This window comes from Cydia amplana, chromosome 1, assembly GCF_948474715.1.
Source record: "Cydia amplana chromosome 1, ilCydAmpl1.1, whole genome shotgun sequence".
Classification (NCBI taxonomy): Eukaryota; Metazoa; Arthropoda; class Insecta; order Lepidoptera; family Tortricidae; genus Cydia; species Cydia amplana.
The window spans coordinates 10,373,185-10,400,913 of NC_086069.1; the positions used below are offsets into that span (position 1 = coordinate 10,373,185).

At 36.5% G+C, this 27,729-nt stretch overlaps 1 protein-coding gene across 1 annotated transcript in view; it reads left to right on the forward strand.

The window, feature by feature from the left end:
• Positions 1 to 22,747, forward strand: part of LOC134647652 (rho GTPase-activating protein 7) — a 357,578-nt gene extending 334,831 nt beyond the window's left edge. Inside the window, exons 6-20 of the mRNA XM_063502011.1 lie at positions 7,436 to 8,045; positions 8,282 to 8,424; positions 9,996 to 10,136; positions 10,312 to 10,421; positions 14,066 to 14,233; positions 14,633 to 14,745; positions 16,008 to 16,260; positions 16,545 to 16,648; positions 17,200 to 17,327; positions 17,639 to 17,798; positions 18,472 to 18,566; positions 19,987 to 20,124; positions 20,578 to 20,718; positions 21,377 to 21,553; positions 22,281 to 22,747. Coding sequence (XP_063358081.1) covers positions 7,436 to 8,045; positions 8,282 to 8,424; positions 9,996 to 10,136; positions 10,312 to 10,421; positions 14,066 to 14,233; positions 14,633 to 14,745; positions 16,008 to 16,260; positions 16,545 to 16,648; positions 17,200 to 17,327; positions 17,639 to 17,798; positions 18,472 to 18,566; positions 19,987 to 20,124; positions 20,578 to 20,718; positions 21,377 to 21,553; positions 22,281 to 22,395 — 2,596 coding nt within the window. The 3' untranslated portion in view covers positions 22,396 to 22,747. The remainder of the gene's footprint in view (positions 1 to 7,435; positions 8,046 to 8,281; positions 8,425 to 9,995; positions 10,137 to 10,311; positions 10,422 to 14,065; positions 14,234 to 14,632; positions 14,746 to 16,007; positions 16,261 to 16,544; positions 16,649 to 17,199; positions 17,328 to 17,638; positions 17,799 to 18,471; positions 18,567 to 19,986; positions 20,125 to 20,577; positions 20,719 to 21,376; positions 21,554 to 22,280) is intronic.
• The last annotated feature ends 4,982 nt before the right edge of the window (positions 22,748 to 27,729 follow it).

Sequence of the window (27,729 nt, forward strand, 5' to 3'; positions counted from 1 at the left end):
AACCTGACTTGTAAGTACAATGTGATTTTAAAAGGGTATTTTAACCGACGGCAGAAGAAGTTATAAAAGCGATAGCAGAGAGAGAAGCAAGAGAAGCGAGAGGGGAAGAGGAGGACGACGAGGACGACACCCTTCCCACCATCAGAGTGGGACTGGTGGATGCTGATGGCCACTACACCGATGTTGAACCTGACTTGTAAGTACAATGTTATTTAAAAAGGATATTTTAACCGATGGCAGAAGAAGTTATAGAAGCGGTAGCGAAGGAAGTAATAGCTAGAGAAAGGGTCCTTGATGACCCGATGATCGATCATCAACAGGGTTGGCTGGCTTTCGGCGGAGCCAATTGATATCCCTACAGTTTCTTAACATAATGACATAACATAATAAGAAATAAGTAGCATTTTTAGGGTTCCGTAGCCAAATGGCAAAAAACGGAACCCTTATAGATTCGTCATGTCTGTCTGTCTGTCTGTCCGTCTGTCCGTCTGTCCGTCTGTCTGTCCGTCCGTATGTCACAGCCACTTTTCTCCGAAACTATAAGAACTATACTGTTGAACCTTGGTAAGTAGATGTATTCTGTGAACCGCATTAAGATTTTCACACAAAAATGAAAAAAAAACAATAAATTTTTAGGGTTCCCCATACTTCGAACTGAAACTCAAAAAATTTTTTTTCATCAAACCCATACGTGTGGGGTATCTATGGATAGGTCTTCAAAAATGATATTGAGGTTTCTAATATCATTTTTTTCTAAACTGAATAGTTTGCGCGAGAGACACTTCCAAAGTGGTAAAATGTGTGTCCCCCCCCCTGTAACTTCTAAAATAAGAGAATGATGAAACTAAAAAAAATATATGATGTACATTACCATGTAAACTTCCACCGAAAATTGGTTTGAACGAGATCTAGTAAGTAGTTTTTTTTAATACGTCATAAATCGCCTAAATACGGAACCCTTCATGGGCGAGTCCGACTCGCACTTGGCCGCTTTTTATGTATAACAATAGCGAATTTTTATTTTTTGCATGCTTGGCCACAAAACCCTACTTAAATTAAAATTCACCTTAAGGTATGCACAGTATGCACTTTTCAGAAGCTTTTCATTAATAAATAGCCCTTAAGGCACTTTCTAGTTAACCAAAATCAATCTCCGGTCATATAACAATCAATACTCGAACAAAGAAATTAACGAGGTCGTATCTCCACATCAGAAAACGTGGTTGCTTTTATAGGCTCATAACTGATGAAAGCTGAATTCAAAAGTATACTTAAAGTTGAGTGGAGTTTGTTCGACTTTTGATTGTGACGGCTGAATAAGATGTAAGTTTTTAATATGATTTGATATGTTAATGAGCGAGTAACAGTACACGAAGGCTCACACCAATAATTGGCCCTTGATTGCGCAACGATTGAAATGTTATACAAAGGGAACGTAATAGATATATAGATGGTGCACTTTGATCTTTGAACATGTAACTTTTGTATCATGAAAATAAAATACAAAACTAAGTATTAGCTAAGATTGCTTCGTAGAATGCACCCAAGAACTGCATTTCAAGAGACTCATCGTAAAAAATAATTTCTAAAAGTTTATTATAATGCATTTGCATTTATATTGATACAATATGATCGCTTATAGATGTTAAATATGCGTTAAGACATGTCGTTTGTCACAAATATTCCTAAAACTAAGATAGATTTAATGCCAAAATACCCATTCTATCAAAAAAATAAGAGTATTAACTAAATTTCAACGGCCCCTCTGTAAAGCTAAACTCATTGGCTCCGCCATTCTTTATCTCAAACCTAACTTGAGCCCTCATGCCCTTTGGAGTACTGATCTGCATTTCAATCTCAAAAGAATTTCTATTGAGCTGGGGGTTTTCTTAACCTGGTCGGCCCACACTCCACAACCGTATGTGGCGCCCGTCACTTGCTAGTACCTAGCAAGTTGGTACCACGTTTTGTAACACGGACTCTTGACATGGCTAAATGGCTCGCTCTGTCAATTCTAATGGACTAGTCTGTTAAGTGTCCGAGTCTATTTGTTTGTTTGCATCGATCATCACGACATTATTTCCGTTGATGCATTTTAGATAAGAGTAATCAATGGGCATGGTCACTATTTTATAACTTAAATGGTTGCCCACGGCGATGCCTACCGCACTTTGGTAAGAGATAATATCTTGAACCAAGCTTCTGCGTTTACTGTTGCCTACCTATAGATAATTCATAATGTTGGAAAATTAATCTTTACGTTTTCAATCAAAAACAATTTACTGAATTTACCCACTCCTCGCATGTGTCTGTCACGTACTTGGCTTGCTTTACAAACTAAACATCGGATTCGCTTTTGTACCAAACCTATAAAAAATCTAAAATGTTACGTAACTTTCAAGAGCAACATGATGCGGCTACGGGAATCCAAACTGAATAAAGCAAACTGGCTTCATTTAATTAAACTAGTTCTAGTAGCAATATGACATTTTTGCAGCAATATCGGTAACAAAATTATAATACAACTGAGGTCCATTTCTCGAACGATATTAGACTAATATTATTAGTCCACGAACTGTCATTAATCGTATGGGTTGCCATGACAATACACCAATTAAATTAGACAATTAGACTAACACGGTTCGAGAAATGGGCCCCGTTGCACAAATAAAGTCGCGATGCTACTTTCCGCGACACAGATATTTAATTACTTAATTCGATATTTAAACAACGTGCGAGTATAACCGTTACGTTGTTTTGTTTCTTTAATTAAACTGCACTTTCAAGAGGCTATTAAGATATTATTAATCTTATCATAAGAGGTTTCCGCTCTAGATGTAGGTCTATGTAGGTTATTGGGATTGACGCAACTAAGGTAGCGTCGTCAGTGCGAGCGACTTCCAACTTGTTAGATGAAAAAATGGTAAGTAAGACTCTCTCGTAGAGTCTCGCGTTTGCAGTGTGAGCCCTTATTTTCTCACAAACCCATGATAATGCGACTTCAGAAAATTTGAGGAAAGTTAACATTTTAGCAATATACAGGGTGCCATTTGAGTCGTGATCAGTAATATGTTTTTCTAACTCCAGAAACAACGAGCAATTTAATGCCCCTACTCTTACTAAAATCAGACAAGGTTTTTTTTTTATTTTTTGTCATTTATTTTACTTTTATAAGTGGATTAAGGATATTACAACGGCTTATTAAGATATTTAAATTAGTAAATTGAATCGCCTCTTTGAATCGGAACTGTCATTGACATCAATTTTGTCATTTGTCCCAGTTAGAAATAAAATTTACTTAATTTTTAATTTGAAATATCTTGAAAAGCTGTTTAAATACCACATTGCCACTTGTAAAAGTAAAATAAATGACAAAAAAATAAAAAAAATCTTGTCTGATTTTAGTAAGAGTAGGGGCATTAAATTTCTCGTTGTTTATGGAGTTAGAAAAACATATTACTGATCACGACTCAAATGGCACCCTGTATACTTATTACTTAATGTACTTATACTTGCCTATGTTTAATGCATAATGTCACATGAACTTTCGCTAGAATCCACCGCTCTCTGTGGCGCCATACATTGACTAACAAACAGCCTATCATTATTACTTATGCTTTGGCAATCCGAAATGGAAACGTGATAGGTGAAGGGCTAAGTACCCGAATTGTAAGTAGAACAATCGTTGGACTTAATTATAGTCATTGTGTTGGCCCTTTGAAAGGGTACAGTGAAGTGCATAAATGTTCAAATGTTCAAACCTATTTTTTAAAGTTTCTATTTATCGTATTAGTTCAAAACTACGTAAATTTTTTAAAGTATTTATCAGCATTTTAGATCGATTTCCTTGTTCTGGTATTTTGGACGTAATTCCACGGTTAAATAAATTACTATCACCCAATCTATTTGTAAACGATTCAAACCCTTAAGGGTTTTCATTCAAGCACTAAACGACCTAAACGTGGCGGCAGTTCTGCCTTTTTTGTTTCCAATACCTAATTCTTGCGAAGTGACGATCGTTCAATTTTCGATTGTACTTAATTGGTAATTAAAGTTCAGTCGTATTTCCTTATTGTATATACAGCGCAGTTATTTGTGGAGGCTTTGATTTGGCAGCAGCGTTTGAACAGGTTTGTTGGTTTTAAATTAATATTAACCGCAGCTCCAAAGGCCACGGGCCAATATTCTGCGGTTACGTACCTACGGCTGATTTGTGATTACAATTAGCTGTCAATTGTACCTTAATAATCTCTATCAGAGTCTGTGCGGAAAGAGAAGATGTATGGAGCCCAATTAATACCACGACTCTTCTCTTTTCGAACAGACTCTACTAATAACGAGAAAACTTTTTGTTTACCAAAAAACGTCGGCCTTAAAAACAACCCGGACGATATCCTAATTTACGTTACGTAGGTAACTTAGGTAAGTGTTAAACTTCTGTAGTAGGTATATAGTATACTATATCCCATTATTTTCTTAACCTGAATATTGTCACGGGGGGTTAACAAGAATCTTTAATAATGTACTTATGTTATTGTGTTCTTTGAAGCGTACTCTTCTTATTATTTCGTGTTCATTCACGATTAATCATACACTCCACTAAAGTTTCGCGATATAAAAAACAACAAAACTCATGTTCAACCTCGGTCCACTGACATTGCAATTTTGCTCTAAGTACGCCAGTTTATTATACCTACCTACGGTATCCGACGCGCCATGTGATTCATAAATCGTCTGATACTTGCCTCTCTGTTCTACTAGTTAAAATTATAATTTTATCCCGAAGTTTGAAAAATGATGCCAGAGAACGACCGCTTTTTCATACAAACGTACTCCCCAATTTCCTCTCTGGATATAATAATATATAGAAAATATTTTACATACATGTCAACTCCTAGAAAAGAAAAAGGACACTACGTTTGTATGGAAAACGGTTTTAGAGTTTAGGGTCAGGTTTCGTCTTAATTATGGTCAAATTTATTCTGGTTTATCGTCGGTTGTGTTCAGAGTTCAGAGTTGTGAATAAGCGTCTCGGAGTCAACAAAAGTGGGTCTCTGTCGGAAAACTTTTAACAAGCACCTAAACTTTTAACAAACTACATTGAAATGTGCAGGATTCTCAAATTCGTGCTTTTGTAGTGGATTGGTTTGTTAACTGACTTCCATTGAAAACTTAATTTATTAATTTATTTTGGATCAATATAAATAAGCAATATGTAGATACTCTTATCTTATCTAACCTGCATCTGGTACTGATCACGGTTATTCTATTAATGTAAAATGTATTGTTTTATTAAATAAGTCTAAGTGGAAAAATTAAGTGCAACTTCTCACTCCATTATAACTTTCCACGTAGGCAAAGTAGCGTATATTTTAGTAGTTTTGCGCAAACTTAGAACAACAAGGAGATAAGCTGGTGACTTCACACCAGTTACTGGAATGAGAAAAGTTTCATAGACGGTCGTTACGATGCGCTATTTATATTATTAACATCAGTAGAAATGGGAATATATTACATAGTAGTTAAAATATTGAAATTGCAGAACCATCAAACAGTTTTTATGTTTCACCAATAGTTGTACGAATTAAATGTATTTGAATTCGAATTTTCTTGTATATTGGAATTTTATTTAAACCTAGATACCTATTAAAAGCGGTGACAAAGTAGGAGCGAAAAGAACGAAGCCATTTTTTTAATGCAAGTATTTAACTGTAAATATCTATCTATACATGTAGCCTTAAAATTGGTTCCCACCTTATATGTACCTACATTTGTACATACCTATACTCACAATAATATATACCTATTGCGTGTTTTATTCAGCAGCAGGTTAAACACACGGCTTCCAGAAGTTAAATTAACTTTTGACATTAGGTACATGCTGAGTATTCAAGCATTTAAATCGGGTATTGTTCTTCCTTAACGAACTTCGTCGCCACACGAACAAACTTACTCGGAACTCATTACCTACGCTTTATATTTCGAAGGGTTTTAACGACTTCTCTTTATGTAATTCACGCGTTTCTAAGTTATATTAATCTTGGTTATCCGTAAAATATAACTTTTGGACGCGGTCACAGCATTTGTTGTCTCAAAGCCAAAACAATCTTACTACCCGCAATTTTAATAGTATTGTGAAAGTAGTTCCATTCACGTGTTGGAAAACTCATCACCACCATCATTGATCAATCGTTCTCTAAATGCTGAGGGTCGTGACATCATGTCGTAATGTTGAAGACCAAGACTCCTACGTGTACTTAGGTGCCAAGCGCATAGTGCACACATCTATAATAGCGGGGGAAGGCCCTTAACTCCCTTGTCGATCTCTAACTATGAAACTCCTACGAGGCTGATAGATACGACTATGTATGCTTTCTTTGGCCATTTCACCTTTAATTTTAAGGTACCTTGGCAGAAGTCAAACCATGAAAATAACTAGACTACGTGACGGGAAATCGAAACTTTTTGCCCGGAACACATGCAACTTTTCCAGGGAGGAAATGGCATAAACTTTTAGCCACGGCAACACTTTCCTTGTTAAGTATATTCATGTCGCTTCGTTGCGAACTGCAAAAAGTTAAATTACCTTAGCTGAGTGTCTCGTTTGAGATCTAAGAACAAAGTTGGGTAAAACGTTAAGATCGTTTGCTTTCACCTTAATACTGGACTTAGGCAAGTTAATGTTAGTTGAGGTAACTTGGTTGATGCTACTTAGCAAGTTAAGCTGACTTTAACTCGAGTACAGTTTTGTAGTTAGGAATTATGACGCAATTAAATTACTATAAGGATCAGAAGTTAATGTTCAAACAAGCTTTTAATAAGTACATTATGCTTAGCTTTGTAGCACCGACTAGCAAAAGTACCTACTCAAGTCAGTGGAGATACTAAGGTAATGAAGGATTTAAATTCTGTTAATTCTAGTTTCTTTTTGCGTCTACGCTGAAGATTAAACTAATAGATTAAAGAACTGACTGACTGATTAGATAGAACTGTAGATTAAATTAATTGTCAAATAGGTACTTATTATTCAGCCAATGGTCATACTCAGTAAAGTTTTTCAATTTACCGTTTATTGTATATTTAGCCTGATATTCCATCAAACGGTATTGTAAAGATACTTTATTCGGATGTACGAGTAATTCGAAGTTAAGCAAGAATTTGCATGGCTACGAATTCAGGCGTAACATTTTGCGATTTCCGTAATTGTGTTAAGGGTCGCTACACAATACACGTTTAAAGATGTCAAGATTAAGTTAAGAAATTTGATTGCGCACTTGTCACTTCGTGAAGCTCAATCCATCTAGGTACGTCATTTGCAAAACAAACGCTATTAGATAGTATATATAGTTAGTGGACTTTCGTGAGACACTTTATATATTTAGAGATAGTAGCTCAAAGTATCACTAAAATTGACAGCCGTATACTTTTGTTTCAGACTAACAGTACCAGGCCAACCAATGATACAGTTACCAAGTGACAAGGAGGATGAAGAAGAAAACGGCACTAGATTTAGAAGAACTGGCTCAGAACGACTCCGGGACGGCGCGAAAGCCTTACTCAGACGTGTAGAATCTCTCAAAACAAGGAGAAGAAAACGGCAAAACAGAACCGAAGTCATCGTCTCCTCTCCACACTTTTTAGATACACAAACAGATCGATATCCAGATCTAAATTATATTGACATGACTCCCACAACTCCTACAGCTTTTCCTTTCCCAGATTTTGCTAGTTCTCCTTTACATGCTCCAGCTATTCGAACTCAACCTCCTTCACCTATGACCATTATGCCACCATCTCCCATCGCTCCGCTGGAGCAGTCCTTTGTTTTAAATCATCCATTTGGAGACGATAGCTCTAGTTACGCCTCTGACGGAAGTATGGGATCGAGTAATAAGAGTTCTAAGTCTAAATTAGGAAAGGCGAAGCGCATTTTCCACAGAGGGATCAAGAATGATGACTCCAGTGCACTGAGTGACTCGGAATGCCAACCGGCCAGCTGGAGGCATAATTATTATAGAGATCATAATACTCATCACAATACTGAGGTGAGTAGTCTTACACATTGTACTAACTGCTACTAAATCATGACCTTATGAAATTTTATGCAACATTACTTACGTATCGTCAGGTGACAAGCAAAACTCACTAAGTACCATCACAAGTTCATAGCCATAGTGAACCGTATTAGTACGAAAAGAAGGTTGATTTTTGTTAAATTATTTTTTAGTAATTAGCGAGTTTTGCTTGTCACCTGACGGTATATTAAAATGATTGACTTCAGGTGTACGTGGAACCTCCGTCACCAATAGATCTAAAGCCAGACCCGGCGGTGCTGAAGGAGGTACAGAAATCCCCTGGACACACAACGCATAGACGGCAGGCTATTCGCACCAGCTCACTAAACCTGGGGAAAGAAGGACAGAAGTAAGACATTTTTTATTGCATAAATGGCATAGTGATGTAGCAATAAATAGGTACCTAATGCCAAAACGACACATACAAAGGTTACGTATGCAGAAATCATAAAATCAGAGTTTATTGTTGAGGATTGATATAAGCTGTTTACTGTTGGTTGTTAGCTAACGTAGGTATTTTGTATTGCTATAAAATTCGAAGGAACCCTAACGAAAATAAGTGTTATTGGATCTTACATCTCGTTTCTGATATTTTAGCATTAACTTTACGATCGGCATAGACAAAACCAGTACCTAATGGTTAACATAAGTATTTTTTGTATGATTACGGGTATTTTATTACCACGTTTAAGATAATTACGAGTACATATAATGATATGACCTATCAGAACGGATATTACATGTATTAAAATAGTAATCTACTCGTAAGTCTAGAGTATAATTACATTTATTAATAAAATACTTTTTTCCAGTCGCTCTGTTTACTGAAAACTTGTTTTAATAATCTATTAGTGGTTAGGTGACATGTTTTTGCCATGTTCAGGAGTTATTTCAGCTTACGTAAATAGACTAGACTAACTTAATCACCGTGAACCATTTTTAAATATCTAGTAAAGCCAAGACGAAATAATTTGCTCCTTTAGTTAAACCCCATTATCCTAAAAACGTTCTCGTTAACGCGTTTAAGATATTCGCATGTTAATTATGTCGTGACGAATTACCTCCTCGTACAAAACGTACCATGTGCTTAGTTTTCCTATGGCGCTTAAACCAATTTAGAACTTTGTAATTTTAATGCATTTATGTAAGTAATATGCAACAACGAGTAGTAAAAGTTGCGATTCTCTACAGCGCCTACTGCCTTTTAGAAGGATACACGCTTCAGCTTGGCTGACCAGTATGGGTAATGACCTTTTACATTTATATGAGTATTGTTTTGGTCATTTCTTTTTATTTACTGATGTTATATCACCATCGTGGTCAAAAGACGCTCGGCGGTTTAAAAACTCACGATAAAGTAAAATATATTTTTATAACTATTGCTCATATTGTATGCCTATAAATCATTTGGATTTACTAGAGTCTTTATAAACATTTAGTTATTCAAAGTTAATTAAAATCGACTGTATTATAAACACTATTAAACTGCTCTTTGTGACAACTATAAGACATCACTTTGATCTTACTTCAAATTAACTACAAGTACGTTGTCAGATAACTGATAATATTAATTGAGAATTTCGAAACGCGCAACTGAAAGGTCTAAAAATAGAAAGGGATTATGTTTTAAACTTAGATAAAGCCCAAAGTACCCAAACTTGCTTTGTTTGTATACTTTGAGCTCAATTGTTTATTCAATGGAACTGATAAGTAAAACAACTTCAGTTATATTTAAAGTACAAGTACACACTCCGCTTTCTTAATATAATTATAAATTTTATTACTGGCAACTCGTGATGATCATGACCCCCGCGATACAGGGCATGCCTAGTGCGGGGTTCACTGTAACGTGCCTGCTAAACTTTTATTATCAATAAAAATATTGTTATTGTTATCGTTACGTCGCCATATTTATTTCAGATTTAGGGACAGAAGCTTGAAGAGGGACAAGTCAGCATCGAGGAGTTCTGAACTCGAGGACAGTCCCAATTCTGCGGGGTCACGGTCCCATGACGGCGACCAGGACGACGATGATGACAGTGTTGACATCAAATCTAAAAAGTAGGTTATATTGTTTCTTATTTCAAATAATAACATTTTTTTATGGGTTGTCTCTATATAGAAGTTTACGAGTGTAGGTACCTAACTACCTACTACCTAATTTTAAATGATCTCAATGTAGATTTTAACTACCATTAGAAATAATGGGTTCTTATGATAAACGTATGTTTTCTAGAAATAACATTCAGAGGTGGTATTCATTCCGGACGACTACGCTAAACGGTGGTCCCAAAGCCCACAATACTTTGCAGCCAGTAACCAATCAAAAGGATCCAGAAGCGTATTGTAAGTAATCTTCTATGGGTAATTTTGTGACGTTGTAATTATTACCTTTTACTCATTGACATATATATATCTCAGGACTAGCCTTACGGGCAATAAGAATGGAGCATGAATGGAGCCAGTACAGCGGTGTGAAAACGCTGCAACGCGATTGGTTGATGAGTTCGCACCACGCGCGCGCGGCCGCGCTATTGGTCGCAACTAGTTGCGTTAGACTACACGATTGGCTCGAATTCGTGAGTGACACCGCTGAACTAGTACCATTTTTAGTGCACGTAAGGCCAGTCCTGAGATATAAGTCAATGCTTTTACTTAAAATTGCCATTTAATTAAGCTGTTTTATTACGTTTTGACGGAGAGAGACTTACTTCAGAAATAAGTTTGCCATGTAGAGTTACGAAGCTTAATTAGGCACTTGATCCGGGCGCCTACCAGTTGTTTGTCAGTGGAGCTGAATGGCAGCCAAGCAAAAGTTTTGCAAAATATTATTTTTTAAATCTACAGTGGATATCGTCTCGGTTAACTAATGCAAAGAACTTCGCCGTTTACGGGATCTGAGATATACATAATATATTAGAATTATTATTTAAAATAAGTTTTTGGCAAAAATTTAATTTTTGGTACACGCTTTTATCGCTGACTGTACTTACTTACGACAGACAACTAATACTCATCGAGACAATTCTAAAAACCCCTAACACAATTAATTGGACGTAGTTACAGGTAAAAGAACAAAATTACCAAAACATGAGTTAAGTATACCAGAGAGGGCTCTATGGTGTCTATTTTCATTCAGCAAAAACAGGCCCAGTTTAGACTGCGTTTTCATATTTTAATCAACATGGGATACCATCCCACATGTAGGACGGGTTAAAATATATATTCGCTAATAAGTATCCATTTCTCTTGGAACCTTTTAGTTATATTCGATCAATTACGGAACTGCTCCACATTTATTTTATCGAAAGAAATCCAACCTGCTTGGATCATTTTTAAGAAAATGTAATTCACACTTTTTATCCTTAATATTATTAACGAAAATGATCCAATTCATTTGGATCCTTTTGAGAAATAAAATTTACTACACTAAAATCCTTCAGATAAACAGCAAAAAGAATTCATCTCACTTGGATCACTAAGTTAAGAGCTGTTGTCAATTCTATTTTGGTGTGATAATGATCAGCACAAACGATCCATGCAAGTATTTTTTGTTTAAATTATGGCCTGGATACGACCCCTTTAAGCCAATCCATGTATATAGGTATACTTGATCAGGCAAATCTTGTCAGTAGAAAAAGACGCGAATTTAAAATTTTCTATGGCACGATGACCCTTCGCGTCTATAGTTGCACCAAGAAAAGTCTGCAGCGGATTTGATAGCGCACGCAGTGTTAGTGTTATTTATACGTCATAATTTCATAGAAGTTTGTCGTTTAAAATGACACTTGCACTGCGTGGACTATCTAAATCGCTGCAGACTTTTCACGGTCTGACTTTATATATTTTTTAATTTGCCGCCTTTTTCTACTGACAAGATTTGCTTGACCACTTTGACCAGCTATATTTTTAAGATTCCTTTCTAAATTCTAATGGCATTATTTTTAACTATTATGATCAAGTCCTCACTGCTAATTTTTTACTGTAAGTATTGGCTTGGACCAATATGCAATAATTGTAAAAATGTGCAACAACCCAAACCATTTTTTTTTATTGACACTACTTACAATTTTTATTTAACGGTAAACATAAAAACGACCCAACGCGGTATTATAGTTGGTCAAGCAAATCGTGTCAGTAGAAAAACGCGGCAAATTTAAAAACTGTAGGCGCGAAGGATTATTTTGTCCTATAGAAAATTTGAATTTCGCGCCTTTTTCTACTGACAAGATTTGTTTGACCAGCTATAACTGTTAAATTATCACTAAAATAATAAAATAGGATTTTAAACATATCAATCGTTTTTCATCTTTTATAAATAATAAAACACGCAAAAATAATTAAATATATTTTGAATTCGTCTCCTACGTTTTTAGCAAGTTATACATAGTATGTCAAACAACTTTCTCAGTAAAAAAGGTGCGAAATTCAAATTTTCTATGGAACGATAACGCTCCGTGCCTACGTTTTTTAAATTTGCCGCTTTTTTCTACTGACGGAAAAGGCTATAAAAGTCACAAACTTTGGTAATTTGTTCTCTTTTTGGTAACTTGCAACACTGTTCGTGTCATAGTGTTGCTGCGCATTGGCAAATTTAATCGTGAGGCAGTAATTACAACCCCAAAAGGAAAAAACGGAACCCTAATAGGATCACTCGTCTGTCTGTCCGTCCGTCTGTCACAGCCTATTTTCTCAGAAACTACTGGACCAATTAAGTTGAAATTTGGCACACATATGTAAGTTTGTGACCCAAAGATGGATGTGTAACGTAAATAAATGAATTTTAAATATGGAGGCCATTTTTGGGGGGTAAATGAGAAAATTAAAAAATAAAGTTTTGGCAAACTATATCGTGTTATATATCAAATGAAAGAGCTCATTGTTAGGATCTCAAATACATTTTTTTTATAATTTTAGAATTAATAGTTTAGCAGTTATTCAAGAATATAGGCAATAAATGACCATTCCCCCCCCTTATCTCCGAAACTACGGGGTCTAAAATTTCGAAAAAAATACAGAAAATAGTTCTTTACCTATAGATGACAGGAAAACCTTTTAGAAATGTGCAGTCAAGCGTGAGTCGGAATTATTTTAATTATAAACTCTAAATTTAAAACGGTAATAGGTAATTTTTAAGAAATTTTGTGATCATTATTAGGTTTAATACTGTTTAGCAAAACTAATTTCATTTTTTATGGTAAAATAATACATAATAATTAATTCAATTGTTTTTAATAATAATATATTTATGATTTTTATCCAATTTTATTGAATGGATCCTTATTGCATAATTTAAAAAAAAACGAGAGTCCATGAAAAGTGTTTTTTTATGAAAAGGATCCAACCCACATTTGGTCAAATATCTCGACAAATGTTGCATGAAACTGAACAATGTATCTATAAATATATAAAAGCCGAATTGGCTCGTTTTTCATCCAAACACATAGTATAAAAAATATCTACCAGTATAGAGGAATACCGATTCAAACTTTAAACTGCCATAACTTTTGTTCAACTTTTTGTGGATTGGATCTTTTACCTGTAACTACGTCCAATTGCGTTGTTTCATCACAGAGTTCCTATGGCCACCTCCTGTCTCCGTCATCAGATCAGCTCGATAGTACCATAATATTGCATTGTCACCCGACTTACATGTGCATGCAAAATTTCAGCTCAATCGGAAACCGGGAAGTGGATCAAATTTAACTTGCAAGATTCCATTACAATTTAGTTACATACAGGTCGAGTTCCTATGGCCACCTCCTGTCTCCATCATCAGATCAGCTCGATGGTACGATAATATTGCATTGTCACCCGACTTACATGTGTATGCAAAATTTCAGCTCAATCGGAAACCGGGAAGTGGATCAAATTTAACTTGCAAGATTCCATTACATGTTAGTTACATACAGGTCGACCTAATAAAAGCGTGTTAACAAAATGGTTACCACTGCTAATATGTACATGTTTCCTGTCTTTTTCCTTTTCAGTGTCTCGACCTATGTCATCTCTATCCTGCGGGCAGCTGCACATCTTGCGAAAACTGGCCCTGCTTCGACTCACCGCGTGTATGGAGCGGTACTGCCCTTCACACAAGTCCGGTTGGAACTGGGAACTACCAAAGATTATTAGAAAGATCAAGACTCCTGATTATAAAGGTACCTTAACACTTTAGACAGTTTAAGTTTTTTCTTTGAAATACTTCATGGACGGCATATACGTAGGTAGTATTTGCTACAACATAGAAGAAAGTGAACACAAACCGCAATTAAATTTATGTTGTTTAGTTGAACTTTAGTCTCTTTTTGGTATGCCAACTTTTTAAGTCTTTAAATTATATTATATGTTATGTTTCAACTAAAGGAAACCACATTGTCGGTAGTCGATAAGGTTGATTTGAAATAGAAGCTTTGTGGAAATAGCACCTCATTTACAACCAACAATAAGTATTACCCTTTTGGTTGAAAACGGCACATTTTGGCTGTTTTTTAGAATGTAAAAGGTATCCATTCTGTGTAGGAGTAGTAGCTAACCTGTTCCGGCAAATTGTTTTTCAGATAAAACCGTTTTCGGCGTGCCCCTCACCGTGTCGCTGCAGAGGACAGGCCATTCTTTGCCGAAGCCCATACAGTGCGCACTCAATTGGCTGAAAAACAACGCCCTCGACCAGGTACGTCACGCTATTGTTGCGTTTGTCTTTTATGTTGGGTTTATTTATTAAACTTTTGTTAGTTAAAGTGGTTTGAAAAAGCGCTGGTGGCCTAGCGGTAAGAACGTGCGACTTGCAATCCGGAGGTCGCGGGTTCAAACCCCGGCTCGTACCAATGAGTTTTTCGGAACTTATGTACGAAATATCATTTGATATTTACCAGTCGCTTTTCGGTGAAGGAAAACATCGCGAGGAAACCGGACTAATCCCAATTAATACGGGCCTTTCGCTTTCGTAAAAACTAGTGCCCACGCCAATTACTGGGATTAGTTGCCAAGCGGACCCCAGGCTCCCATGAGCCGTGGCAAAATGCCGGGACAACGAGAGGAAGAAGAGAGAGTTAAAGTGGTTTGAATATTCTAATGTTATTTCTACATTACTTAACTCCTGGTGTAAGCAGCATGTATTAGGTAGGTAAGTAGTATCTAATATAGGTATACTCGTAGATGAGCAGCACAGCTTCATAGTACCGATGGTGCATTTTATTTGCACACCTACTTTTAAAACTTAAATTGGTTACATTTTAAAATAATTGAAAATTTACATTTTCTCTTTCCACATTACAATTGTCAAACGGTACGAAATCGATGCTGAATAACAAGCAAACCAATTACATGACCGTTACCAACCTACCAATTACTTTACTAATTGACTGTTATAGGTGATCAAAAGGACTTCAAAAAGTCCTTTGCTTGAAGTATACACAAATAATTTTAACGGACATTTCGTCACCCTTTACTGGGCATTGTTTGGAAGTTTCGATTATGTTTTGTCTAACTCATCTTGTCAATTCTTAATAAGCCAATTTATTTAGGCCCTCGTGGGCAGCAAATGAACAACAATAACCCAATTTCCGGTTCTAAAATGGTTTCCTTATTCAACGGAATGACAAATATGGCAAGATTGGGAGGGTAAAGTTTTTGTATGGATATCCATATCTTTGTCATGTCATGCCCTACAAATGGTTTGACAATTTACGGCGACGTCATATCGCCGCTATACTTACTCAACCTCGTATCTGCAACACTCATTTGATGACAAAAACACCCGTATTCCGAATGAAAGAAAAGCGACATTTCCATCAAATGATTGTTGCACATATGAGGTTGAGTAAGTATAGCGACGATATGCTCGAGAGATTGCTTAGAATCAATATAACAAAATGTACTTTTTTTTCTTTAAAGTACGAGTAGGTATTTAACGCAAAATAATTCCATTTCCAGATGGGTATCTTCCGGAAAGCCGGTGTCAAGTCAAGAATAGCGAAGCTACGCACATTAGTCGAAAGCGCAGGCGCCGTGAACGCCGCCTTCGCTATTGAAAACATGAACACAGTGGACCCTCACCAGTCAAGCCTGAACTTCGACGGCGCGCAAGCACACGACGTGGCCGATATGGTGAAACAGTACTTCAGAGAGTTGCCTGACGCGCTGCTGACGAACAAGCTTAGTGAGACGTTCATTGCGATATTTCAACGTGAGTAAAACTTTACTACTGAAACATTACATACCTACATGAAATTGTTCATCATAGTTTTAACGTCCTAAGGCCCAAGGTCCTACTTATATTACCTATTCAGTTCGATGTAATTTAAACCATGTTCAATTGGAACAGAGTCTCTTTTGCTTTGTTTCGTTCAATTTTCAAAAAACGTAAAATCAACTCTATTTTCTACAATTTAGGTTCAAATTTCAGTGGCAAATTTTGGATGTTTCGTTTGTTAATAATCTTAGGAGGTCAATTTTACGTATTATTTCCAGACGTACCAGAACCTCTCAGGCCTGACGCAGTGCAGTGCGCATTACTCTTGCTGCCTGAAGAACACTTGGAGGCATTGCAGTCACTACTCATATTCCTTGCCGAGGTAAATAAACCAGCTATCTCTCGCATATTTCCCATGAGGCGGTAAGAGCAAACTGTGATCGATGGCGTTGCGAGATATTCCATATACACACATAGAGGATCCCTAGAGTGGCTAGAATCACCATTTGAATAAGTAATGAGTCATTAACATACCCGTATCATGTTCACCTAGATATATTTGTGTTATTTTCTGGAGGTTAACGTTCCTATATATAGTTAAAAAATAGTATTTTCGGCATATTAATTTTACTCAAGGTGGTGGTGTACGTAGGTATAAGCTAAGCACAGATTGACAGATTGTTTTTAACCGACTTCAAAACAGGAGGAGGTTATTTTCACTTACTTTTCGTATAATTTTTTAACACTTCATAAATAGTTTTATACAAAAAAAAAACATACAACCAAATTGATAACCTCCTTCTTTGAGATTTGGAAGTCGGTTAAAAAGTGGGTGGTGCCGTCATATGTCATATGTATGTTAATATTAAAACAAAACTGATAATTTTATTTTCAATGTAGTGTTGTTAAATTGTTATTGTGGTTAACTTACAGGTTGCAGAGCATTCGGCAGTGAACCAGATGACAGCGTCTAACTTGGCTGTGTGTTTGGCCCCCACGCTGCTAAGGCTACATCACGCGCCGCCTCAGACTGGTAGTACGAAGGAAGGAAATTCAAATCGGTAAGATAAAAACTATATTAAAATCATACTTATCTAACCATAAACGATATCTTGCAAATTAAACCCTCTTTCTTACACAAGGAGAGCAGGACGGTGTTTTATAAAACGCTACGTCTTACAGTTTTTAAAAATGTAAAGCGGCAAAACTGCCGAAGACTGACTTTGCTAATGGTTCGCTTCGCACGTCAGTATCTGTTTTACATTTGTAAACTTGCAACTCGCTATTTCATAAAATGGGGTCTGGAAGAGATTCAAAAGACCGCCATGTGGGTAAATGAATCATGAATCTGAAAACCATAATTTTATTCCAGAATGGTGATAGAAAGCGTGGCCGATCAGCGGCAAATCAGCGAAAGTCGCGCAGCTCATGCATGTCTCCTACTCCTCATTCAGAAGCACCAGCAGCTGTTTTTGGCGCCAGCGGACATGCTGGCGCGGTGCAAGTTCAACTATTTCGAGGAGAGTGTGCCTGTGAGTAATATGACTTCTTTCTTAGTGTAGAACTGTAGATTGAGTAAAGGGTTTTATGACTTGAATAGATGCTATCTAAACGCCACGAGCGTCATTATTCAGTAAGTAATGACGTGGAATGTCTATGGAGGTCTATCTAAAACAGCTGAAAGGTTTGGATTGGGCAGCCAAATAACAGCGCCCCTGATTTTGACGTATCTGAACTTTGAGGAATCCTCTAGATCAGCGGTCGGCAACCCGCGGCCTGCGGGCCGCATGCGGCCCGTGAACCTGTCATTTGCGGCCCGTGAGCCTCCCTGGCTATTTTGTATGTAATATTGACAAACGAAAATGTCTGATAAAGTCATAAATATTAACAGAGTGCGGCCCGCGTCAACTTCGTTAACTACTATATGGCCCATGGCTGCTAAAAGGTTGCCGACCGCTGCTCTAGATTGATAGATGGCCCACAAACCAAATATGTTGGTACCAATCTAACTAAAAACAAGGCGCTGTGTAGTAGACCTCGCAACCCCAATCAGTTGAGAATGGAGCAACATACAAAAGCATGTTTGCCCAAAATGCCCAAGATGAAACGGAGACACTTTGCTCACGCTTCCCGCTCGCTTAGAATAAATTAATCTTTAATTGGAATTTATATGGAGATGTAATAATGAGTTTCTTTTCATTGCAGGTTGCGCTAGAAGAATTAGGAGCAGATTTCAACCAAGACTGGAAAGGTTTTCAACAAGCCTGCATTAAAGCTTTACTAAAAGAAGCCAAAGAAAAGTAAGTCAACATCAAATCAGTACCTACCTACTTTCTTTCACTTGGCGTCGATATTTCCGTGTTTTACTAACGTAGACCTGTTCTCTTAGAATGTTTTTGTCAGATACTGGTATTTCTCATAGTTTTAACTTTTCTCGTGCTTTTTTAGAATCTGTGGCCGTTCAGGAAAGAGGTGAGATCTCGGTGTTATAGAACTTCTGCCATCTTCATTTCCATTGATGTAGGTAGCCTTTTATTGAAAGGAATGTCTGCTTTGTACTGAAGTAATAGCATTAAATACTATTATTCAAAACATTTCGGAATAAAAGCTCTATTAGCTTTATACCTATCCGAATGTAAACTTGTTTTACCTTTCGTTAATGGCTACAGTCATGAAAGTGTGCTTATTATTTAGTCCGTAGGTATCTGGTACCCATTCAGCTTAATAAACCAAATATCGAGCACATAAAATAAAGTTACGTAAGATAATATTTTTTATTTCACCCTTAAGTCGATACCGATTTGGTAAAATATCAGTGCTCATTGCTCAGAGTTCAGTTCAAGGTAGACATAAGTAGTAAAAAAGTTACTAATAATTTCGGCACATCATTTTCATTTGTAGTGGCCACTTAGGTGTTTTTGTTTGTTTCTTCTGTGAACTAGTTAGTGTCTTATACTTCTTAGGGCATTACTAATTTAATGATATGCATCAACAAGCAGCGTTTTTCTATACATTTTCAAAAAGTTAAAATGGAGGATTGTTCATCTTGAATATTACCTAACTATAGTATCTGATTATATTGTATTAGATGGATGCGTAAAGAAAAAAAAATTACCTAATTCGAATTCGGCAGCCAATGTACCTAAATGACGCTGTACGGCTCTGTAACTGTGCGGTAACTTTAGGTAGTTGTCAGAAGTTAAGGTATGACAACTCAGTTACTACAAAATATCAGCAAAATATATGGTGCCGCGCAGTCTTCTTCAAATGTACTCGTAAAACTTTGACATAACTTTTGCTGCATATCTACTTAAAATCCAATAAAGGAATTTTGAAATTAAACTACATAAATAGGTACAACACCTAACACGGTGTTTTAAAAAGAAACACAGTCAAGTGTAAAAATGTCCCATAGTTCTTAATTCGCTGACATAAGGCCGGATTTACACTTGTAAGTTTTACTCACGTAAGTAGGGACACAGCTATACCACAGAATGAGAGATGAATATAGTTATCTCATTCTAACAAATGGCTTTGTCCCTACTTACGTAAGTAAAACTTACAGGTGTAAAGGCGGCCTAAGAGCTATGGGTAATATTTTTGAGTATGACGTGTGTACCCATATTTTTACACTTGACTGTACTAACAACAATACTTCTAACTGACTTTAAATAAGGTTTACGAATTGTGAACGGTACCAATAAACAATGAAACTTCCAGAACGAGAGGATGGATGTCAGTGTCCGGGGCAGCGCCTCACGTGGAGTTGTGCTGCAAGAAGGTCGGCGATGGGCACCCTCTGCGGCTATGGAGGGCTACCACGGACGTGGAGGCTCCGCCGCAGGAGGTTATGCAGAGGTTAGTGTCTTCATATTAACTGCTGCCTCTAGCTTCGTTTGAAAATCATCTCAAAAAGTACAATTGGTTCACTCCTTTTCCTAGTTCTAATTGTCTAAAAAGTAAGATTATACCTATCCATTCCGAAATTTGTAGAATATTTAGTGAGCTGCGAAATTGCATGGAGAAATTATGAATGAATTCATTGATAAAGTCGCCGTGCACTTTTGCGGCTGATGGTACATAACGGGCTTGTTTTAAATTATAAGGGTGTGAGTATACTAAAAAGTAATAAGATAAAGCGCCAGCTTTAACGAAGTGGAAGAGAATCATACATACGAATTTGGTTCTTGAGTTTAAGATTAAGAACGAAGCCAGATTCGGACCAATAACAGCGCATAAACCTTACTAATACAGTTCAGATTACGTGATCACCTGCTTATTTTAGGCCATTATAATTGTAATGTATTACAGAATTCTTCGCGAGCGTCACATCTGGGACGACTCGTTAGTGAAGTGGCGGGTCGCTGAGAAGCTCGGCACGAACGCAGAGGTGTTCCAATTCATAACCGCCTCGAGCATCAACCTACCACAAAGAGATTACTGTGTTTTGAGGTAGGTATACTTACATTTTTCATAATATATATTTTTCATAATAAAGTAATTGTTGAGCAATTTTATATGTTTGGCCCGGCATCACTGCTTCGGCCATCTCTACTCTCCACCATGAAAAAAAACTTTGCATTCACAACTCATCACGAACCATTTGGATTAAACATGACGAAACATAACGTCAAGGGTTATGACACTTATGACGTTAAAGCTCAAAACAGGAAAATGCGTTGGTATTATAATACTATATTAGGTATTATAATGACGTTATCGGAAAAACAACGTACAAAACTAATAGGAACTTGTATAAAATATTATCAAACTGAAACAAATTGCACAAACATGTTGGGCATTGTTTTCATAACTTACGTTGCACCAGCAGCCATGGTTATCTTTATTATGTTCGTTACGATTTTTGTCCGAGCGAAGCCAAGGTTTTTTTCTCAAGCCAAGGAAAAAATGCATTCGTATGTCCTGCTGTTCTCCCCTACACGTCACATTTTTCAACCGATTCCAGTGAAATTTTCTAAGCGAGTATTACGAGTATTATTATATGGAACGTTTTTATTCGATTGTTTTTTCCAAAAAAAAAGGTTTCCCAGTGTTATAGTTTGTCGATTTGGAACTGCATTATACAGACGTTTGATTCTTTTATTTATAGATCCTGGCAGCAAGGCGGCGGTGGCGGAGGTTGGTGCGCGGTGGCCGAGACTTCGGTCGCGCACGGCAACCAGCCCACCGACGGGTCCCGCGGCGTGGTGCTCGCCTCGCGCTACCTCGCACAGCCGGCCGGCAAGGGCCGCAGCCGACTGGTGCATCTGGCCAGGGTTGACACTATGTAAGAATACAATCCTATTTCACCATGGTGACAGGTGCGACAATTGTCGACATCACCGTTACTGACGTCACAGGCCTCCATAGGCTATGGTAACCGCTTACCATCGGACGGGCGGTGTGCTTGTTTGCCACCAACATTTTATTTTTAATAAAACTCCATTATATCGCCTATAAATAAGTACTTATTTTGCGAAGCTAATGACAATAGTCACAAGAAACACGACACTTGTCCCGAAATTCCGACACAGAACTCATTTCCTGTCAAGAATTACACGAAATTCTTTGAAATCTTGTGACAATTGTCATAAACATCGCAAGAGAAATACCTGTTTATTTCCGATATAATAAAGTTTTTTTTAATAATACAATGATGGTGACAAACAGGAATACGGCCCGCCCGATGGTAAGCGGTAACCGTAGCCCATGGATGCCTGTGACGTCAGCAACAGTGATGTTTTACAATTGTCGCACCTGTCACCGATGTGAAATTGGGGCCGATTTTACGGAGGTCGTTGAAAGTTTACACTCGATACGACGGCTTTTGGATCCGGCGACCGCTCAGCTACATATATAATCCAAAAACTTGTGTCATATGAGTGGATAACTTCAATAACTTGACTGGTAGATGTGTTTAAGCTTTCTGGGTGCTGCTCTGTCAGTAAATGCTCTTCACCTATTCAGTACCCTGTATAGACATGCATGTATTTTAAGTTTTTTTTTGTTTGCAGGGGGCGGACTCCGGAATGGTACAACAAATGCTACGGTCACATATGTGCGCTATATTTGGCACGAATTCGGGCCTCTTTCAAGCACAACACCGAAGGACCAGAGTCGAATGTATGATCCAAGCATTCCGCTTAAGCCGGCAGTGTAGCGCCAGCTTAAGTTTGACGTGAAGGGACGTCAGTGTGTACATAGCCTTATTTTAAAGGCATAATTTTAAGCTTCGGGGAATTCCTAGAAACAAAATGCATACTCGTGCATCATGAGATGTCTCAATGTCGTTAATAGGTACATCATAGTTCTTAAGCACAAGGGAATTACTTAATAAGAATATTGAGGATGAAAAATTGTTATTACTCATTGTACTGAAGGGACTTTTCTTGTAATTGTTGTAAGGAAATACGTGAGAGTATAAATGCGATGTTACTTTGAGAAACCCAGGTGTTCTACGAACCTATAAATTAATTAATAAGATCCATGACAACTATACAATGAATAGTATTATTTTTGCCCAACATAAGAAAATACATATAATGCATTTTATATTATCAAAGTTGGCTAAAAAAACATATACGTCAACAGTGTCTGTTGTTAAAATATTAGGTATATACTCGTATAGTATGTCCGATTCCGTTCTAAGTCTAGTGCGCCATAGATTGACTATGGCGCACTAAACTTGATCTTAGAAAAGCGGACAGACTATAGGTACCTAAAGATCTTTAACTTACTTAAGCCGTTGGATACAGTCTTTAATATACACACATTATTTGACATTATTATTGGAAGTCATTTAACTAAAACGTACAAGTATGTTACTACTATTATGGTGTACAAATTATTCAAAAGTTTAAACCGAAAGATCCGGAGATATTCTATAATCATAAGTCTAAAATGTATAACTATAGTTCGTTTTTTTTTTTAGCATTAGAAAAAACTTGAAAGAAGGTAAGCGATTTTGACGTCTTTTAATTGAATAACACTTTTTAAAAATCAATAACTATTACTTATGAAAGCAGAAGACTATAAAAAATCGTATTAGATTCATAATTGTTACATATTTCCCGTAACTTATTTTTAAAATGTGTTTTTCAATTAAAAGACACATCAAGATTGTTTGCCTTATTTATAATGCTAAAAAAAACGAAGTAGAAGTACGTATACCGAGATGAAACTTGGGCGACTTGGGCGTCTTCTCATTCTGAGACTGTTTCATAAATCTGAAGTTTTTAAGCTATTTATAAATTTCAAAGTGGAAAAATTACTGTCTTGGGTGAGACTTGAACTCACGGCCTCTGGATAGATACTCCAGCGCTCTGCCATCTGAGCAAAAGTCTGAAGTTTTGCTTAAGAAATACGAAAACGACTCAAGCACGTAGCTCCTATCATTGTTTTGTATGCTATTATCATTGATATTGTGTGGTTTTTGTAAATTTGTGCGAGTGACCAAAATTATAGTCGTTTAAACGTGTCTGGATGTAATGCATAATAAACGTAGTTTTAAGATGAATGTTCAATACCTACCTCCATATTCAAGATTGTTTTTGCCCTAGTTAAATTCCCTAGTAAAGGGACCTACCAAAAAGCCTGAACTATATTTAATAAAATTAGTTTATCTGTAATTAGTTAGTTATATTTTAAATTACCATCGTGATGTTAGTTTCCCCATGGTGCATACAATATTAAGATTAAATATTTTAAAGTATTGAAATTAACAATCTCTAATATACTTGCGGATCACTTTACCATACCTTCGTGTTAATGTTGTTGTTACATATCACTAGTCATACCTATATATAAATAAAATAAATAACAATAAATATATGAATTTTAAACACATAATAACTGTACCTGTCCTGTGTTCAGGAATAGTATTAAATTGTATTTATGATATATTCATTAATATTACTAATATAATATATAAACAAATATTGAATCCTTTATTATATTTATGGGTAAACTATACAATTAATAACCGTCAATGTGAATATTTAATAAAGAACTAATGTCGGTTGACATTTTTATATGTAAAAAGTCTGAATATAATTGTATATATAATTGTATATAATTCGTTGGTGTATTTAGGTACATTTCATCACAATTATCTTTATGAGAGTATTTTAGAAAAACATATTTTTCAGCACAAGTTTTATTAAACCGAATCCTTAGGCGAAAAAAAGGATATATAATATGTACCTACATCTCACATTAAACTATCAAATGTTTAGAGATAGTATAATAGTAGGTAAAACGTTGTATTCTGTGTTTCATAAAATGTGTTTTAAAATATAAATGATTTCATTTGAATTTCATATTGCAAAAAACAGCTATTTCCGTATTGCAAATATTTTCTAAACCTAGGATTACCGTAAAGTGGCCAGTATTGCACATTTTGCTTAGTTTTTTACTTGTGTTAATATCAAATGACGTACCTAATAAATACAAATCCTTATGAACTATTATTATGAAACACACGATATTTTTCTTTACTTTCCTTCGGAAAACAAATTCAAACCAAAAAATCACATTATGAAGATACTTATAGAATAAATAATATAAATATATTTAGATTAAATATTTGTAAATATATATTTACATAGAATAATGGATCTTTAAGTACCTAGGTAACGCTGCAATCTCAATTTTAAAGGGTCTAGTCACATTCTTACTACATTGTATTTCAGTATACGGAAACTTTGAAGTTGTGTTAGTAGGACTGTGAGACTGCCCTTCACATTACTATAACTTAGTTACCTGCCAAAAACACAGTAAGTTTGCGAGGCATGTTGCCAGAGATTGCAAAATATTGTCACATAAAAAGTATTTGACAATATTGCAAAATGACCAGTAGTTTTCAGATAATAAATTAAATAAACCTATTAAAATTATTCATATACAATGTAAATTATAACTTATGATGAATATAACGTACCAAGTTCAAAATTTCATTATAGATATCACCTATGTACATTTGTACAGTCAGCATCAAATAGACAGTATACACAGTGATAGCCAAAGATGCCAAATAGGATTGCAAACCATCCTTATTCCCATGGTCACAAAGGTGTGTTGTATACGTTTGGCTACTTTAGCTAAGATTATCATTATGCTGAGTGTACCTACTGTTTATTTTGTGCAAGTAAATATATTTATTTGCTATGGTTAAAATAATTCATTCCAACTCACTAAAAATACCAATTTTAAAAGTCGGAGCACTTTTTTTTGTATTTGTGTTCACGTTTAGTACCTAATCAATACATTCAGATTCACCATCAATATAAAATGCCGTAGGCGAGTTGCATTTACACTTGCACATGCCGCTGGTATTACATAAATAGCAAATAAGTTATTGAAATATTCACCGTTAATACTCCAAAATGTCTGTTATATTAATGTGTAAAATAATTATACCTTATTGCATTGTGATTTTATTCTATATGAAATATATGGACCATTCTGTGAATTGACAAAGTTTTATTTTGATTGAGTGAAAGTGCACTTTTTAGGGTTCCGTACCCAAAGGGGTAAAAACGGGACCCTATTACTAAGACTCCGCTGTCCGTCCGTCCGTCCGTCCGTCCGTCCGTCTGTCACCAGGCTGTATCTCACAAACCGTGATAGCTAGACAGTTGAAATTTTCACAGATGATGTATTTCTGTTGCCGCTATAACAACAAATACTAAAAACAGAATAAAATAAAGATTTAAGTGGGGCTCCCATACAACAAACGTGATTTTGCAACGTCGGGCGGGGTCAGTACTTGGATGGGTGACCGTTTTTTTGCTTGTTTTTTTTTTTTGCTTGTTTTGCTCTATTTTTTGTTGATGGTGCGGAACCCTCCGTGCACGAGTCCGACTCGCACTTGCCCGGTTTTCTGAAATAACCTAGGTATTACAGGCTTTATAAGTAGGTACCTACCTATGAACCCAATGCATGTAAATACCTAACCTCGCACGTTTCCTGCAAGCGACGACCAAGCGCCCGCTTATGAGAATGTTTTGGTATCATATTATTCAATTGAATAAAAAATCTGACAAGATTCACGTCTTCAGCTGAAAGCCAAAATACTCGTATCCTGTGAGCGCCGTATATTAGGGTGGTATTCCACCTGTCCAATTTCTAGGGCAATTTGTATTTGAGTCTTAAATTTTGCTTAATGAGGGAGTGAGACGCAATGATAATGCAATGACCGATTATGATGATGATGGGCTGATGGCAATGAACAAGAAATTTGACAGGTGGAATACCATCCTTAGGTACCTACGCAACTCAATCCACCGTCCCGTGAGTAGGCAAATAATTAAACCATCAAGTCCCAATCCCAACTGGTCCGAATTTAACCTTTTCCACGCGATGTCAAACACAAAAGCTGTCACTCAGACGCCACATCATTGAAGTGTCAAAACTGAAGTTGAACTTTATGTATATGCACGTAGGTCGATGTTGCTCTGTGGTCTGTGACCGATTAATCGGTCTTTGGCGTTGAACCTACGGTGCGGATATATCGGTCATTCCAAAAGGCGGCGTCCAAAAGGTTAAAGCACGACACTGGTGGCTGACCTTAGAAGGAGTCAATATAGGTGGGGTGTAGTGATGTCGGTAGGTACAGTAGGTACCATAGGGTCCATAGGTATGCAAAAAGTAGGCAGGCATGTCATCCTGGGAACGGCAAAACAGGACTACAGCAAAATAAACTGAAACTACGCCGAGAGATTTTTCTAGCAAACTAAAAAAGCTGCAGTAAGTATTCAAAGAAATATTTCAGTATGATTGTACCTATATTCGCGTCTTCCTATATAAATGACCTATAAATTTTACTAAGCAGAAAAACCCAACCCGGTCGTCCTGCTTGCTCGTGGCGTAGCGTAGTCGGTACCTACGAGGGGCGTTCAAAATATTCTCGGTATTGATATCTTACGACCTCTTCTAAAATTTCTTTCGTTACTGGCCGCTAAGGTTTATTCATTGACATTAAAAAAAAGTATAATTCGAACCGAGATAGTCTTTTGTTTTTCTGCAATTGCTGAACAAACATGAACATCCTGTGCGAATTGACAATGTTAACTAAATTAGAACATCGATGCGTGATAAAATTCTTGACAAAACAGGGTAAAAATCAAAAAACCATAAAAGAGGAAATGGATTGTGTTTACCGTGAGTCTGCTCCTTCTTTATCTACCATTCAAAAGTGGTCAAGCGAGTTTAAACGCGGAAGGGAGAGTATTGAAGATGACCCTAGACCTGGCCGGCCTGTAGTAGCTACTTCACAAGAAAATATTGATAAAGTGGAAAAACTTATATTGGAAGATGGTCGAGTGAAGGTAAAATCTATAGCACAAGTAACCAATCTCTCTATTGGTACCGTACATGATATTATACATGACCATCTTAATATGTCAAAAGTAAGTGCAAGATGGGTTCCGCGAATGCTGACTCGGCTTCAAAAAGACATGCGTG